General features: G+C 37.5%; 1 protein-coding gene across 4 annotated transcripts in view; it reads right to left on the bottom strand.

Moving 5' to 3' along the window:
• sptbn1 (spectrin, beta, non-erythrocytic 1) overlaps positions 1-17,133 on the bottom strand; it is a 196,083-nt gene that overhangs the window by 7,543 nt on the left and 171,407 nt on the right. For 2 of the 4 annotated variants that reach the window (XM_051959559.1, XM_051959557.1), the window contains 9 exons: positions 16,706-17,080; positions 15,516-15,602; positions 12,806-12,820; positions 10,376-10,533; positions 8,909-9,047; positions 7,764-7,848; positions 7,487-7,683; positions 7,309-7,409; positions 6,824-6,878 (listed from right to left, as the gene is read on the bottom strand). In XM_051959559.1, the coding sequence (XP_051815519.1) occupies positions 6,824-6,878; positions 7,309-7,409; positions 7,487-7,683; positions 7,764-7,848; positions 8,909-9,047; positions 10,376-10,533; positions 12,806-12,820; positions 15,516-15,602; positions 16,706-17,080 (1,212 nt within the window). The remainder of the gene's footprint in view (positions 1-6,823; positions 6,879-7,308; positions 7,410-7,486; positions 7,684-7,763; positions 7,849-8,908; positions 9,048-10,375; positions 10,534-12,805; positions 12,821-15,515; positions 15,603-16,705; positions 17,081-17,133) is intronic. The other 2 variants (XM_051959560.1, XM_051959558.1) reach the window with 1 other exon arrangement.

The following is a 17,133-nucleotide window of genomic DNA, read 5'->3' on the forward strand; positions in this document are numbered from 1 at the left end:
CTGAACTGAAAGGGGGTATATGAAATGTACGATCCAAGAAAAACCGGCCACAGAAATGCAATCATTCTAAATGAAACTATCCTACTGCACTGTTGCCTTAAAGTTGCTATTAATTGGTTGCATCGTCATTTGCGCCAGGTTTATTGTGTTACTTGGCAAGAAATTATTCAGGAAATATGACACAAGGCCACAAAATTACACAAAAATCAGGGCCGGTCTTAAGCTGGATTTACATTCTATAGATCATTGTGTCAAATTTCTTCAAATAACATACAGCAAATAAAATAACCAACAAAAAAACAGCACTTTTTACTGACATGATTATCGAACAAGATCAATTTTCTCAATGTTTTAGTTGATTTTATCTTTTTGACAATGTGTAAACACCAGTAGATGTAACAAATTAACAAAAGCATTTCCAATGTTTCAAGTCAACAAACTTAAATTCCTTGTTAAGTTTGGCAATTTAACATTTAGAAACCTTGAGCTTCAATATACCCAACTTAACAGCTTCCTCAACTTTGAACTAATCAATGTCACTTTAAACCAACACAAGCTAATCTTGGAGGCTTAACTAATCCAAACTTCCCATCCATCAGCTACATCAGCCTTTTGAAGCTTTGTTTTTTAGCATTTAATTATTTGGTGTGAGCTCAGCTGGATTCCAGCGCTGATTAGAAAAACATTTACATCGTAAATTAACAGCACAGAGATGTAACATGCACTGATTACACGTTTTACAACATGCACGATCACAACATCACTCCACAACACACAACATGGGGGACGGCGTGAAGAAGGTCAAGGGAGGGGAGAAGCCAGCGGAGGTCAGAAACACGAAATAATCTCAAACAATTACCACAAAATTGCTTGGAAGTCATTACTGGGCGTCATTATTGGTGAGGGGAGATTGGCCTAGTATCAAAACAGATTTTATTTTTCCACACCACACCCACTCCAACCAGATGCTTATTACCCTGAGCTCTTCAAGGGGCCAGATGAGAACAGTTCAGAAGCTGGACCAATCCTGGGAGCTTTAACTGAAGGGCTGCAAGAGCTGGACCGATCCTGGGAGCTTTTATTTAGAGCTTAGAAAGAGCTAAACCAGCCATGGGAGGCCTAGACTTATCCTCACTTCAATGACTTTCTGGGAGGAAGTTTGTTCAGTTCTTTGAGGTGTCTGTTAAGGCTGGACCAATCCTGGAAGGTTATATTGATAAGATCATGGACTAAACTATCCCTCATTAAATGAGTTGCTTATAGAAAGTTTGTCCAATTCTTAGAGGGGTCTATTGAAAGCTGGAACAATCTCGGGAGCTTTTATTGGTACCATCGAGGACTCAACTATTCCTCATTGAATCCTGAGCTTCAGTGACTGAAGGGCTGCAAGAGTTGGGCCAATTCTGGGAGGTTTCATTGGGAAAATGAAGGACTCAGCTACTCCTGAGCTTCAATGAGTTTCTTAGAGAAAGTCTGTCCAATTCTAAAAGGTGTCTGTTAAAAGCAGGACCAAGCCTGGGAGCTTTCTGTAGTATCAAAGACTACTCCTCACAGACTCCTGAGCTTCAATAAGTGTCTTAGACGAGATCTGTCCAATTTGTAGAAGTGTCTGTTTTTACCAATTGGTAGGTTTTAGCAATACCAGGAGCTTTAACTAAAGAGCTGCAAGAGATGAACTAATCATGGGAGCTTTTGTTGGGAATGTCAAAGATTTAACTACTTCTCAGTGCATCCCGAGTTACACTGTGTTTCTTAGAGAAAGTTGTTCCAGTTCTTAGAGGCCTCTGTTTAAGTTTGGACCAATCCTGGAAGCTTTTATACATAGTATCAAGGACTCAACTATTATTCACTAAATGTTGAACTTCAAAGACTTTGTCCACTTACTAGAAGCATCTGTCAAAGGTCGGATCAATTCTGGAAGTTTTTATAAGGAATATCAAGGACTCAGCTACACCTCAGTTAATTCTGAGCTTCAACATGTTTCTTAGATCAGGTTTGTCCACTTCTTTGAGATGTCTTTTGAAAGCTGGACCAATCCTGGGAACTTTTAGTGGCAATATCAAGGACAAAGATACTCCTCACTGAATCCTGAGCTTTGATGCGTTTGTCTAATTCTTAGCGGTGTCAGTTAAAGGTTGGACCAATCCTGGTACCTATAACTGCAGGGCTGCAGAGGTGGACTAATCCTGGGAGTTTTGATTGGGAATATCAAGGACTTAAGTACTCCTCATAGCATCCTGACCTTCAGTATGTTTCTTAGAGCAAGTTTATCCCATTCTTAGGTTGTCTGATGACACTTGTTAAAGACTGGACCAATCTTGGGAACTCTTACTGAGAGACAGTAAAGATTTTATCTCTTTTAAAACTGGCTGTTTGGGTTTGAACCTTTGCATTGGAGCTTGGATATATCGATACCTTCTGTTTGTATACAAACTCTATATGTCCTTAAATAATTAGCTGTTGAAAAATGTTCTACCACAGCAACGGTAGAAAGACTGAAACATTCTGACTGGCTGGGAAACTTATCTGAACAGTGTAAGTATAACACATTCTGGCTACAAAATTTTCTAAAAACATAGTGTCTGCCCAGTTGTACACCTAATTTGACTGTTTTTCTTGTACGTAGCAAATACACGTAGAAGTAGGGCTGTCATGATATCAGATTGTCACTGCATGATTATTGAGACACCTATAGAAAACATTGCCAAAAAAAAATCAACTTTAACTCGGTTTATTGTGTGTTTTGCCTCATTTAGGTGTACAGAGGTTGACATAAAGTCTGTAACCACAATTTAACTGTATGTTATTTCTATGCTGGACTATTTACGATATTATTATAGATGTATCATTCCTGTTTTGGTCAGTACTGGTATATCATGACATCCCTATTTAGAAGTACATTTTTAACAAGATCAAGAATTTAAACCACTACCAAGAACTTGAAAACCCTTTACTTTGGCTGGTGAACTTCCTTAAAATATCGATCACTTCTGCAGAAAACAGCAGCAGTTGGTTACCTTTCTATTCCAAGAAATTCCTTCTTAAATAATAACCTGAGCTTCTTCGTTGAACTGCTAGTTTTATACTTTAAAAACCTCCTTTCATTTTGTTGACGTTGATCCACGTCACTGAAACCAGCCTGATGGGTTGAACATATATTAAAGTAAAGCCCCAGGATGAAGAATATGAGATGAAGGCGTGTAACAGAAAATCCAACTGAAATGCTACCGATGGACACAGCATGCAACAAAAAAATACAACATTAACACTGTATGTGGAGAGAAGTCAACACTACACATGAATAAACACAAAGACAGACAAACCAGAAGAGGTCTGAGTGCACTGATTGATTCTAACGGGTTTATTGGGGAATGTGTGTTAGTCATGAGGGAGTTGGGTCGACATGCAACAGGAGAAATTATAACAGTAAACCATGAAAACAACAAGGACTGATGGTAAAACTAGAACTAAATAAATATAGAGGGAGGTGGAGGACACAAACACACTCACACAGTGGGACGTGTGGATCTAAATGATAATAAATACATGAAGGTAGAATGATTCTGAAAATTGGTTACATGATGTGTAACAAAAGAATTTCACATATGTCTTCTTTTCTGGAATTACCGTGAAATTTTTGACAAATCAATTAACTGTGCTTTAAGAGAAATCTGAACTAATACATTACAATGCAACTTGCAAAAAGTGAATAATACATTTCATATGAAACGTCATATGAAAATATTAGCCCTAAAAAATTGCCCAATTTTGTCATATTTTTGGCTGGAATTAAGTAAGAAGAAACAAACCCATTTGGAATAAATCTAGAAACCACTAAGCCACTTAAACATACCATTAAATGGAAGCAATATAATCTTACAGTGCACTTAATACATGAAAGTAAGACTGTTGGTATCAAACTACTTTCCAGAAAAACCATCAAAGTTTCAGTTTCAACATCTGATATGTTGTCTTGTACTATTGTTAATTAATTCTTTTTCGTTGCAAAGAGGGCTGTAAAACCTATGAATTCAGCTTTATATTTATTTCTAGTTTGCAGTAAATAATATATAAAATTTTTTAAAATTGTAAACGTTTGCCAATTTATTTATTTATTTATTTATTTATTTATTTTTACCAATTTTTAAACATATGTTTACGCCAGCATCTTTCTTTTGGGTTAGGGTTAGCTTTTTAATGAATTTTCATTTACAAATAATATTTTTCCAAATTGTAATCTTTAAAAAAATTTTATGACTTTTTTTTGCAAAGTGTGGCATTTTTTCTTTTCTTTTTAAATTGGAATGCAGTTTTCTGTATTTTGGTGATGTTGAGAGGGTGATAAATGCTGTGAATTCAATCTTTTAAAAATGTATTATAATTTTCAAAAGCACACAAAAAACATTCTCCCAAATTGTAAACTTTTTGTCTATTCTGAAACACATTAGTGACATAACATGAATGTAAAAATGAGCTGTTACATGAACAGACCTTCACACAAGTTTTTTCTGTGATGGAAAACATGGTGGAATAAACTGTATATTGGACTCCGTAAACAATATGAAGATGGAAAATATGGGCGGTGGGATGTAGACACACCTGGGACAGGTAGATTTTTTTTTTTTTCATTTGACCACTTTTTACAGCATAGTAAACAAATAATTCTGTTATTTGTTGAATGTAATTTCAGTTCTTGGATAAAAACAACATATTTTCTATGAAGTAAAATAATTTCTCAGATATATGTATAAGTTGGATTAGTGTGCTAGTGATCAAATTAAACTGAGGTGCTTAAAATATATTATTTTAAGACGACAACAGTAAGACATGCTTTATTTAAAAAATGGTGTTATACTGTGTGTCAATATGCCGATGACACTGTGTTTTACATTAGAGAATAACTTTCTTTTATAAAAATCTGACAAAATTCTTTAAGACTTGAATTTATTTTTTGTGGCTTTAAAACAGAATTTTGGAATATAATTAATCAAATATATCTGTGGCTGCATTATTCTGATAGTGATCAAACTAAACTGTAAGGTGCTTAAAATATTTTATTTTCAGACAATAACAGTAAGACATGTTTTATTAACGATAAACAGTGTCATTTTGCTATTATATTTGACTGTACATCTCAAAATGTTGACGACACTGTGATTTACATTAAAGACTAACTATTGTATAACGTATATGATAAAATCTTACAAATTCTTTAACAAACTTGAATTTATTTTCCATGGCTTTTAAATGGGATTTTGGGGCATTTTTGTGGTTGGTGGCCTTCTCAGGTGTTCATATTCCACATCGTGAGTTTATAAATGATGACGTAAACTAGCAGAATCATTAACAGCTGAGGGGAGAGGATGACAGGAGAGTCGAGCTGAGGGAGACAGAGGGAAGAAGGGAGGGACGAAAAGGAAAATGAGGGGAGGAATGTAGAGATTCAGGTGTTGTTGGCCTGTTTTTGTGCACGAATGTGTGTGTTTGTGGTCCCAAACAACATTTATACAGTCACACTCACAACAAATAGGGGATTGTACTGTTTTGTGTCAAAGTTTTTTTGTGATTTAAAGAGTACAGAGCACCTTTTCTTCTTCTGCTAGCCAGTTTTTAACATCTTTCATAAAACACATCAAGTACAACAAGTAATGTTAAGCAAGTTTTTGGAAATAGACCAGGTACAGTTCAGAATTTGATTAAAAACAAGGTTTTCCCAAAAAATAAGCTGTCAAAAGAACAAACTAAAAGCGGACACAACAAAGACTTAAGTTATCATTTACTTGAGCTACTTTCTAGTGATAAATTCTTCAGTTTCCTCACAGTTTATAAGTGTTAGAAGAAACAGAGTCACTGAATAAGGATTAATGTCCACCTGAATCTTCTCTTCAATTGTGGCTTATTTTAATCCTGATTTTCAGTGGAAATATATAGTTTTTTGTTGTTTGTTTTAGACTGGATCAAGAGCTGAGCATTTACAAACTTAAAGGAATCAGCTTGTAATCAAAGAGGACCTTTCAGAAATCCCTTCCAAAGAATAAAAGCAGCTTTACAACGTTTAAAATTGCATGCAAACTAATATATTTTTACTTTAAAATGCAAAATCTCAACCCCAATTAGCTAAAAAAAATACTGTTGTCCACTTAGGCACTCAAATATGCTAGTTTTAAGCGCATTCAAGTGGTCAGTCAGGCAAAAAAGCTGAATAATTTGAATTTTTCTGTGTTTTGTTTGATCAACAAAACCTCTTCCTGTTAATCAGCCTTGAAAAGGAGGATTCAGGATTCAGGTGGACACTGAGGTCTTGAAATGAAACTGCCTAAATCAGTTGCTCCTTAAAGATGCAATAAAATTCTAATTCTGATTAAAACACTTGCTGATTGGTCCTCTCTTCCTAGCAGATCATAAAAAAACCAAACCTACATTTGCAATCATTGCTTTCTGTCTCTTATTAGATAATAACAGGTGATTTAGAAGCTTCTTGTTCAAGGTAATTACATTAATGTGTCAGAAGAAAGTAATGTAAATGACAAGTTTGAAGCTAAACTTGTTACGCTTATACAATAAGACATTATTAATCAGTCAGAAGGAATGAGGAGCAAACAATAAGAGATAAATACAGGAATATTATCTGTGTCTCCAACAACACAGCTGGTTAACAGCAGAGTCAAACATGTTTCTGCATGAGGTTAAAGTGTTTTTTTTTGTCTTTGTGATTATATTTGGGTATATTTAATGTGGTTTGCATGTGTCAGGGTGCAGCGGTGGTCCTGCGGCTCTGCAGGGCGCTGCTGTATTTCTGGTAGGCAAGAGAACGATAACTAACCCTGGGAGACTCCTGGTCAGATGGCAGCCCGTTCTGAGACACCGGCTCGCCCTCCCTGCAAAGCACAAAGCACAAAAAAAGGGGTTAAACACATGAATACTTCCTTTGTTTTCATTTTGTTGTTCTGGTAAATGCTGATGAAATCAAAACATGTATTTATGACTCTGTGCACTTTACTCACTTATTCATTCATTTTATTTCTACATGGCATATTTAAAAATTTGCAAAAAACAAACTATTTGCACCAGATTCTGTAAAAGTTGAAACTTCTGGCACGACAGTAAAGTTGCTAGAGACTGTGAAAGTTCTCAGACGATTGGCAGGCCGTGTATAGAAAATTTTAGTTGTAAAATATCTATAGTATGAAGAGCTGCTATTGATTTTTCCAATGTTACTAACAGCTCTGGGCACTTGGAAAGATGCTGTACAGCTTGAACATTTTTTTGTGAAATATATCATAAAATGTTATGAATAAACCGTCTCACCTTTGCTGAGCTGCAGCCTCGGCCGTCTGACCCTCTGCAGCTGGTGGTTGTCTTCTTCTTTCTTCTTCCTCTTGCCTTCTTCTCACTTCCAATAACTCCATCTGAAAACACAAATTGAGAGTCAGCCCCTCCTGTTTCAGTCTTGAGACTAAATCGGGTGGATTCTCGTATATCTCACCGTAGTCAGCCTCTCCAGCGCAGCGAAGCGTTCCTCCCAGGTGGCAGCCGACTTCTCGAAGGCCTCATGGCGTTTGATGAGCTTCTCCACCTCGTCCACGTTCTGGCCCATCTCCCTGCTGGACAGGTAGGGCTCCTGCCCCAGCAGCCAGGCCTCGGCCACCCCAGCATCCCTGGAGAACTGGTGCACCTCCAGGACTGGACACACAGTTGTACGTTAGACCAGGTTCACCTTTACTAAACAATAATAAACAGTTTGACGGAAACAAACATCTCACCCAGTCTCAGCCACTCCCATCTGTCCTCCCACTTGTCAATCATGTCTTTCCTCTTGTCTGTCAACTGTAACAACTTTTCTTTAATCTGGAGAAAGAAAAAGAGGCTATTTAAAATTTTAAAAAGGCTAAATAATGACTTCAAGGATTTACAAATGTCGTAATGTGGTTTGGATGCAGAATTAATGAACCGCAAAATCCACCAATGGGTCTGAAAGGCATTCAGATTCACAGGGGAAGATTTTGGTTTTATCTTTCTTTTTTATCTAAATCGCCAAAATTAAACCATTTATCAGAGCTTCAAAATGTAAAAAACTGAAAAAATGGATAATTTTTAACTTTCCAAAAGTCCTTGAACTACTCATGTGTGACTTCCATTTCTGTTGCAAAAATTAACCAAATCTCAGCTTAAAATCTGAATCAAGACCACTTCAGTCTACACGTTTTTTTTTAAAGCCATAAATTTACTGTCTGCTCTAACCAGATCCTGTAAAAAACAAATAAAAAAATCTGCACTCATTGGAGCAACTATTTACCCATGATTCACACAGTTGTGACTGTCATGTGAAAAAAATGCTGAGTTTTCGGCTGAACTGCAGGCAGTGTTTACACAGAGCAGAGAGGAAATAAGCACAGAAACATAAAAAATGCAAATAGTAAAATATCTACTCATAAACTAACTTGTGCCACTATTTTTCTTTCCAGTATTGGTAAAACCTTAGGGAACTTGAAATAGTGCTCTACATATTGATACAATGTTTTTCAATTTCGGTAAAATAATCAAAGAACTTCAGTTTTTTTTCTTTTTTTTAAGGCTAGCTGTGTCAGAAGACATATCTGAGTTTTCTCCCCTTCTTCATGGTTGTTCTGTTTCCATAGAGGTGCAGAAAAATGAGCCAACAGTGACTAAAAATGAAATGTGACAGGAGCAATAACAAAACAACCAAAAACTGCTTGGAGTTCAGAAATCTAAAATATGGAAACTAAGAGCAGGATAAATTAGGAAAGGTGCCGCACAGACTGACTTTATGTTTAGTTCAGCATACGTGAGTGTGGACATGATAAAATAGATAAAATTTAAAAAAGAAAGTACTAAATGCTGAAGTCAAAACAGCACTAAAATAAGAAGCATATGAAGGCGTCTCCACCTCCTCTGAAGCGTAGTGCTTCCTGGCCAGCAGGGCTTTGCCCAGCTCGATGCAGGCAGTGAAGCTGTCGTTTCGGGCGTCGATCTCGGCCTTGATGCCCTGATGGTTGTTCATCAGCAGCTCCACCGAAGACACATCCCTAAAAACAAGAAACATGCACAACAAAACCAAATCAGCATCCAACAACAAAGAGAAGCTTGTTTACTGTGGTGAGGATAAATTCTACAGATGTTCTTGTCAATAGTAAAATGAATGCAAGAGTGCAAATTGTGCCAAAATCAATATTGAAGTGCTGATTCAGATCTGCACCGAAGCACACGAACTAACAGTCTTGGAACATATACTTAAAGAGTTTTGCATCACTTTTGACTAAATTCAGTTGGTTTTTTTTGTACATTTTCAGGTGGAATTTGCTCTTCTAGATCCCATCTTACAGGAAATTAAAAAAGAAAGCTTGGGGAAAACCTGCCAAAACAATTCCTTTGGACTAACCCAGTTTTGTAAAAAACTAAAAATATTGCACTTCCATGTATAACTGTGAAGCCACTAGAGCTTCAGCTACAATCGACAGCCACATGAAGGAAATTTAGATAGTTTCTGGTTGAACTGCAGGCAGTGCTTACACAGAGCAGAGAGGAGACAAGTAAAACAAATATTTAGAGTATGTGGATTTGTCATTTTTTCAGCCTTGGACCTTTGCACAAACAAAATGTTGTGCACATTGATTCCAGGATTTTTCTATTTTTGTAAAACAAATAAAGAAACTATATGTGTTATTTTTGCCCTTTTCATGATTTATGACATTCTAGCTACATCAAACTGCACAGAAGACATTTGTAAGTTGTTTCTACTTGGAGTCATGGTTGTTCTGTTTCCATAGAGATGCAGTACTTTATGCAACAGTGAAAAATGATCCTAGAGTAAAGTAAAAATGTGACAGGAGCAAAGAAACACTCAGAAACTAGTTGGAAGTCAGAGGGATAAAGGTGCCAGAGCAGCTACAGATTCTACTTTTTCAAAGGTTTGCTTTTACTTTCTAAATAAGTCTTTCTAAATAATATGTTAATGTGCATACACAGCTTCAGATTCTGCATTCCACTAATGTTCTGATTCGATGAGGTTAACTGAGGCTTTTGTTTGTGATTACAGTTTAGAAGCAAACAATTTTGAACTGTGATGTTTTATTGTAGACATATTTTACTGATTTATGTCATTTTAAAGAATAAAAAACTCACTGATTAATTAAAATATGCATTTTTTCTTCCTTGATATCCTGTATCATGTATGCTTTTGCTGCAGATTTGCTCAACAAGGTCATTTTAGCAAAACAGTTTGAAATGTTGGAGCAAGACTGAGGAAAGAGACGCACAAATGTGTAATGAATTTGAATATTGATATCAGAGCGTCACTAAACACTGACTCATCCAGAGTGATGAAACAAAATGAAATGTGTCTGAACTCTCCTACCTGGGTTTCTCCTGGGCCTCGATCAGACGGATGACGTCCTCCATCCACAGCATCAGGTCCCTCACCATGCTGAAGAAGCGGAACTTGTCTCCGGTGTCGACTAGCTTCACACGACGGCCCTCCGCCGCCTCCAGCAGGTTCTTCCAGGCCTCCAGAACCTGAAGGGGAAACCAGATGAAACCACAGCAGAGTTCAGACCAGAACTTGGACACCAGAGCTTCTGAAACCTAATAAATGAAGCTTCATTCATTTAGAATCTGTTGCTGCGTTATTGATCTCTATTGTATGAATTCATATAGGAGGAGTCCTTCTGTAGAGACAGTTACTGAGTCTAGTCTCTAGCCTTGCTCAGGTCCAGCTGTTCTGTTGGGAAGCATCGCAGCCCGGGGAGGTAAATAAATGGGATACAAGCAAATAAAAAAACAAGGCATTCATCGTGCAGATTGCAGAGGCAAAAGCTCCGTACGAAACAATACAGATGCACATCCATCTTCTATTTTAACAGATCAGTGAGCAGGACTGCTTGATGCAATATGATAAATCCACATTGTAACTAGAAAAGCACTCGGAGAGCGTAGACCTCCGCCAGGCCATCTGTTTGTCTGTCTGTCTGTCTGTTTGTCTGTTAACAGCATAACTCAAAAAGTCATGGACGGATTTTCACCAAATTTTTACAGAATGTCTGGAAGAGCAAAAGTAACATCGGCCATCTCTCTCAATTGTACAGAGTCCTTCAAAAAAATCCTGGATCCAGATGGTGATCCGGATCACCTCCAAAATCTAATCGACTGTTACTTTTGCTCTTCCGGCCATCCTGTAAAAATTTGGTGAAAATCCGTCCATGACTTTTTGAGTTATGCTGTTAACAGACAAACAGACAGACAAACTCCGATGATTACATAACCTCCTGGCGGAGGTAATAAGGAATTAAATTAAATTGTAACACTGGATTTCACCCCCACAGCCTGTATCTTTTCATCGATATTATGTTTGCATGTGGTGGCAGAGACTCGAGACATTTCTGGTTAAACAGTAACAGAGGTTTGAAAAGTGTTATATAGATGTTTTTTATATATAAAAAAAAGAGATTGCTAAAATACTTAATTTATCAGAACCACAAAACAAGAAACTGTAAAAACAGAAAGAACAGCGAGATTTTCATCTTTTCGATGGTGCTGTTCCATCAGGAATATTAACCGAAACAAAGTTTAAAATTGTGATATTTCATCAAAATGACTTCATTCTACATGTCTCATTCAAAAAAAATGCCAAAAATTAACAGTTTGCTCAAACCAGATTCTGCAAAAAACATTACATTCTGTACAGCATGGTGAAAGCAGAAAGCCATTAGTGACTCAACTGCAACCAACAGTCATGAGACAAAAATATTTTCAGCAGAACTGCAGCCTGGATATGAGTAGTGAAACGAATCAAAGAGGAAAGTAGTAAAATATCTACAGTATGTAGAGTCAGCATTTTCTCCCCAGTATTGGTAACACTTGTGGGCACTTGGAAAAATAGTGCAAATAATGATTCTGGGATTTAAAAATGTTTTAAAATAAATAATCAAAGAATAGGAATGTTAATTTTTTATGATTTATGGAATTATAATTTTGCTATGCTGTGCAGAGGACATGTCTGAATTCTCTCTACTTCTAGTCATGGTTGTGCTGTTTTTATAAAAGCGCAGGACTTTATATTGCAATGAAAAATGAGGCCACAGTCAACAAAAATGGATCAAAAACACCTGGAAACTGCTCGGGGTATAGAGGGTTATTATTAATTCTAGCTGGTAGCAGTATAAGTCAGTATAGCCATGTTAATCTGTTAGCAAGCAGAGCTAAGTTCTACAAGCTAAATATAAATAACTAAAACTATTTTCAGTCTCAGTTTCAGTCACACCGTCTGACACTGAGACACTTTTCACAACGTTGATGGCTGCAGACGACTGCAAGCAGCGATGCTTTGCGAGCTACAAGCAGCTACATGTAAGCAACCACTGTGTGCAGCTACAAATAGTAGAAATGCATCTTCAATTAGTTGGAACGAAGCTACACTAGAGGTCAGAATTATCAGTTTTTCATCCTCAGACCCAAGCTGTATTTGCAAACTGCTCGTAGTATTTGTTTTGACCTTCTCAGAGGCCCAGGCAGGTGGAGTTTACAACTTATTGTCAATCAGAAATGCTGAGTTTGTATGCAGAAATCCATCCACACATCGATCTGAGACAGATGAAAAACAAACCCTACGAGTGTTTGCAAATCACCAGATCTGCGGCTAACACTAGGCAAGGACTAAACTGCATTGAAAAGGACTAAAATGTCACTAAAACTTATCAACATTTTAGTCAGACGATTAAAAGAAAGTCTAAAACTGCAGCCAAAATGAACGTTGATGCAAAGCCGATGTTTCTGGTTAACGGAGTCTCACCTCTCCCTTTCTCTTCTGGGTGGACAGGGAGGATATGCAGGGAAATGGACATACAGGGAATGGTCAAAACACAGCGCCATCAAAAACAGTCACTGCTCATCAATGTCAACACTCAGAGATCTGGCACAACATGGCAGCACCCAAGTGAACAGCCATGAGAATTTTAGGTTTTATGATGAGTTTACAAGATCATGATGTTTAAACTGTGATAGATAAAAAAACATTTGTGGACAGATTTCTAAATAGAGAAAAAGTGAATACAGATGGTGGTTTGGTTTGGTTGGAGTTACACTTCAGCAGATACAGTTCAGAGGCAAGAACTTACAAAAAAAGACTGTTTCATGTCGAAGTGAAAACAGATTTCTACAAAGTACGTTAATTAATTACATATCCAAAATATACAATAAGCGATTGCATAAGTATTCAACTTCTTCAAGTCGGTATCTAGTTGATGCACCTTTGCCTGCATTGAGTCTGTGAGGATAAATCTCAATCACCCTGAACATCTGGACCCTGTAATTTTACCCATTTTCTTTGCAAAGCTGTTAAAGCTCTATCGGGTTACAGAGTGATCACTAGTGAACAGTCCTTTCCGAGTCCAGCCACAAATTTAACGTTGGATTGAGGTCTGGGCTCCTACTTGACGACTCCAGAACATTCACCTTTTTGTCTTTTAACCATTTCTGTGTAGCTTTGGTTGCTGGAAAAAATCTTCTCCAAGGCTGAAATTCTCTTTAGACTACATCATGTTGTCCTCCAGGATTTCCCTCTATAATGCTGCATTTATTGTACCCTCTACTTTTACAAGCCTTCCAGGATCTCCTGCTGACAGAAATCCCCATACCATGATGCTGTCACCACAATGATGCTGCCACCACCATGCTTCACGCCGTGATGCTGCCGTGGGATGATGTGTTTGTGATGATATCCAGTGTTTGGTGTCTGTGTCTTGTCTGACGACCAAAAAGCTCAATTTTGATTTCATCATACCAAAGAACTTTCTTCCAGTTGACCTCAGAGTCTCCACATGTCTTCTGTTGAACTGTAGTCCAGATTCAATGAGGTTTTTCAACAGTGTCTTTCTCTTTGTCACTCTCCCTTAAAGCTTTGAGTGGTGAAGAACAGCTATTGTACAAACAGTCTTTCCCATCTCAGCTGCTGAAGTTTGTAACTACTTTTGAGAAGTCATAGGTGTCTTGATGGCCTGACTTGGACATTTCTTGACTTCATGATGTACTTTTATCCAGGAGTACCGTTTCATCAGCGACTCGACCTTACAGATACAGGAGTCTTTATAGTACGATCACTGAGATGCATTTACTGCACTCTAATTATCTCTATTTGATAACTGTGTGATTTCAAGCACAAACTGGCTGCACCGGTCGTGACTTAAGTTAATCCCTTTAATGGGGCTGAATATGAGTGCAATAACTTATAGTACATTTTATATTTGTAATCAAATAACTATATAATAATTATTTTACAGAAATCTGTTTTATCTGTTTTCATTTTGACATGAAAGAGTCTTTTTTGAATATGCATTCTTATTTTTTAAATAATATAAAGTTTTGACCATGATTTAATGTTGAAAAACAACAAAAGTGGAAATTTTCATGAATGGTGGATAGTTTTTATAAGTACTGTAATTACAGAATTCCTCCTGTAGTGTCTCTAATGAATAGCAAAACTTAAAATGAAACTAAATGTTCCATCAGCTTCCTGTTTCTGTGCTTTGCTAAGCTAATGACTTTCTGGATCCATTTTCTTTGTGGAAGACAGGGAATAAAAGGATTTCTTAAAAAAAAGCCAGACTATTCCTAAAAAAGTCATCAAGTTTCCTTTTTACTTCAGTTTAAAAACCTGGAGAATCAGAGGGAAAATCACAAGGATGTGACCAGATTATTCACATTGATCAGGCGACTTCGGACAGAACGTGGAGTGAATTTTCCTCTTTGGATTTATAAAAGTATGTGGCATCATTGTCACCCATCGTAGAAACCCATGATTTTTAAAATTCACTTCATGTTGTGTCTGACTGCATGTTTTAAGGAATTTAATCTACTTGCTCTCCAATATAAACACCTTTTGGAATAAAAATGCATCCTCAGATGGACCAAACCAATCAAATAACACATTCCTTTCAGACAAAACATTGGGCAGAAAAGGTCAGATAAACAACAAAACATTTTGTTTTGAGTCTTGAAGATTAAGAATGAAACCTCAGAATGAGTTCTACTCATGATACCACTGTGAAGAGACTTTATCATGGTGTTTCCAGTATTTTGACCATGCCCTGTAAGATTTTAGTTAATATTTACAGTACTATGCATTTTCTAGTGAATCTTGGAATAACAAAAACAAGTATTTGTGCGATCCTAGTTTGTCTTTACACAGAGCAGAAGCTTACTATTCATTTTGTTCAAGATCCTTCTCTTGACAGCTGACTCCATTTTTAAATGATCGTGTTTTCTTTCCCAAACAGGAGCAGAGGAATAGTGCAGTGTTAGTGCAGCAGCGGTGCAGCATGCAGGAGGCAAAGGGCCTTTAACACTGACGTCAGTAACATCAGTGCTGCGTCCAGTTCATTTTAAATCCAACCAGTAAGAGACGGGGGTTTCCGTTGCGTTCACATGTGGGAAATGTGCCCTGAGTTGAATTGGAAGTGAACTGAGCCCAGTCCTGATGTGGTTCATGTTTCACTTTTACTCACCTCTCCTTCTCTTTTCTGAATGTCGTCAGCTTTATCTCCAGCGTATGCCGACTGCAGACGAACGGCATCTTCCTGAAGCTGCCGCACCTACAGGAAAAGCAATGTGGAAAAACGTTCAAGACAAAATCACCAGAAAAAGAAGCAAAACAACCTAAAACACATGGAAAAAATGACCACAAAGAGACACAAAACAACCATGAAAAGAAGCAAAACAACCTAAAAGACATGGAAAAATGACCACAAATAGACACAAAACAACCATGAAAAGACATATAACAATCACAGAGACTCAGAGTGAGATGCAAAACAATCACAAAAAGATGTGAAAACACAAGGAAAACAAACAAAAGACCACAAAAAAACCCCACAAAATGACCACAGAGGCAAAACAACTACAACAGATAAAAAATAACCACAAATAGATGCATAAAGACACTCAAAAAGTTATGGACGGATTTTCACCAAATTTTTACAGAATGCCCGGCCATCTCTCTCAATTGTACAGAGTCCTTCAAAAAATCCTGGATCCAGACAGTGATCCGGATCACCTCCAAAATCTAATCGATTGTTACTTTTGCTCTTCCGGGCATTCTGTAAAAATTTGGTGAAAATCCGTCCATAACCTTTTGAGTTATACTGTTAACAGACAAACAGACAGACAGACAAATAAACTCCGATGATTACATAACCTCCTGGTGGAGGTAACAAACCATAAAGACAGAAATGACCACAGAGACACAAAACAACTTCAAAGAAACACAAACAACCACAAAAGAAGTGGAATGATTAAAAAGAAATGTAAAGATGTAAAAGGACAATAAAGACACACAAAATGACCACAAAGGGACAACAAACAAATATACAACATTTGCAAAAGGAAAAAATAATTAAAGAGAGATGCTAAATGATCGCAGAGATGCAAAATGATGATGAGAAAATCAGACAAACACTTCTAAGAGACTTAAAATGACCATAAAGAGACACAAAACAACAACCAACAGATGCAAAACCATGACGAAGCGATGTATGAAGTCAATTATAGAGATGCAAAAAAATCACAATGACATGGAAAATGAGATGTAAAAAAGTCCTAAGCAAACACAAAATGTTCACAGAAACATGCAAAATGATTACAAGAAGTCACAAACAGCCATAAAAATATGAGAAACGTCAGCAAAAGAGGACCGCACCTGTGTTCCCAGAGCTTGGATGTCGTGTTCGAAGGTGGTGTGCATCCTCTGCAGGGTCTCCACAGTGTTCTGGTCGCGGCCGAGCTCCTCCGGAAGCTTCTTGTGTTTGTCCAGGATGCGGTTGAGGATCTCCTTGGCGTCGTGGTAAAACTTGTGGAGCTCGTAGGAGGCGGCGAGGATCTGCGTTCGGGTGTCGATGAGCTCCAGCAGGTCGGCCCAAGCTTCGTTCAGGCCGTCCTTCCATTCAGCGATGGTGGCAGCGTCGCCGTGACCAGCGTTGATCAGGTCGTCTGCCAGCCGGTTGACGGTGTCCACACGTTCCTGACCGATGTTTCCGGTGTCGCGGGCAAATTCTCTGAAACGCTCCTGCAGCATCTGAAGAAGAGAATAAAGACACACATGTTAAGCTACTAGTGTAGTCTCTAATT

Source organism: Acanthochromis polyacanthus, chromosome 15 (assembly GCF_021347895.1).
Source record: "Acanthochromis polyacanthus isolate Apoly-LR-REF ecotype Palm Island chromosome 15, KAUST_Apoly_ChrSc, whole genome shotgun sequence".
Taxonomy (NCBI): Eukaryota; Metazoa; Chordata; class Actinopteri; family Pomacentridae; genus Acanthochromis; species Acanthochromis polyacanthus.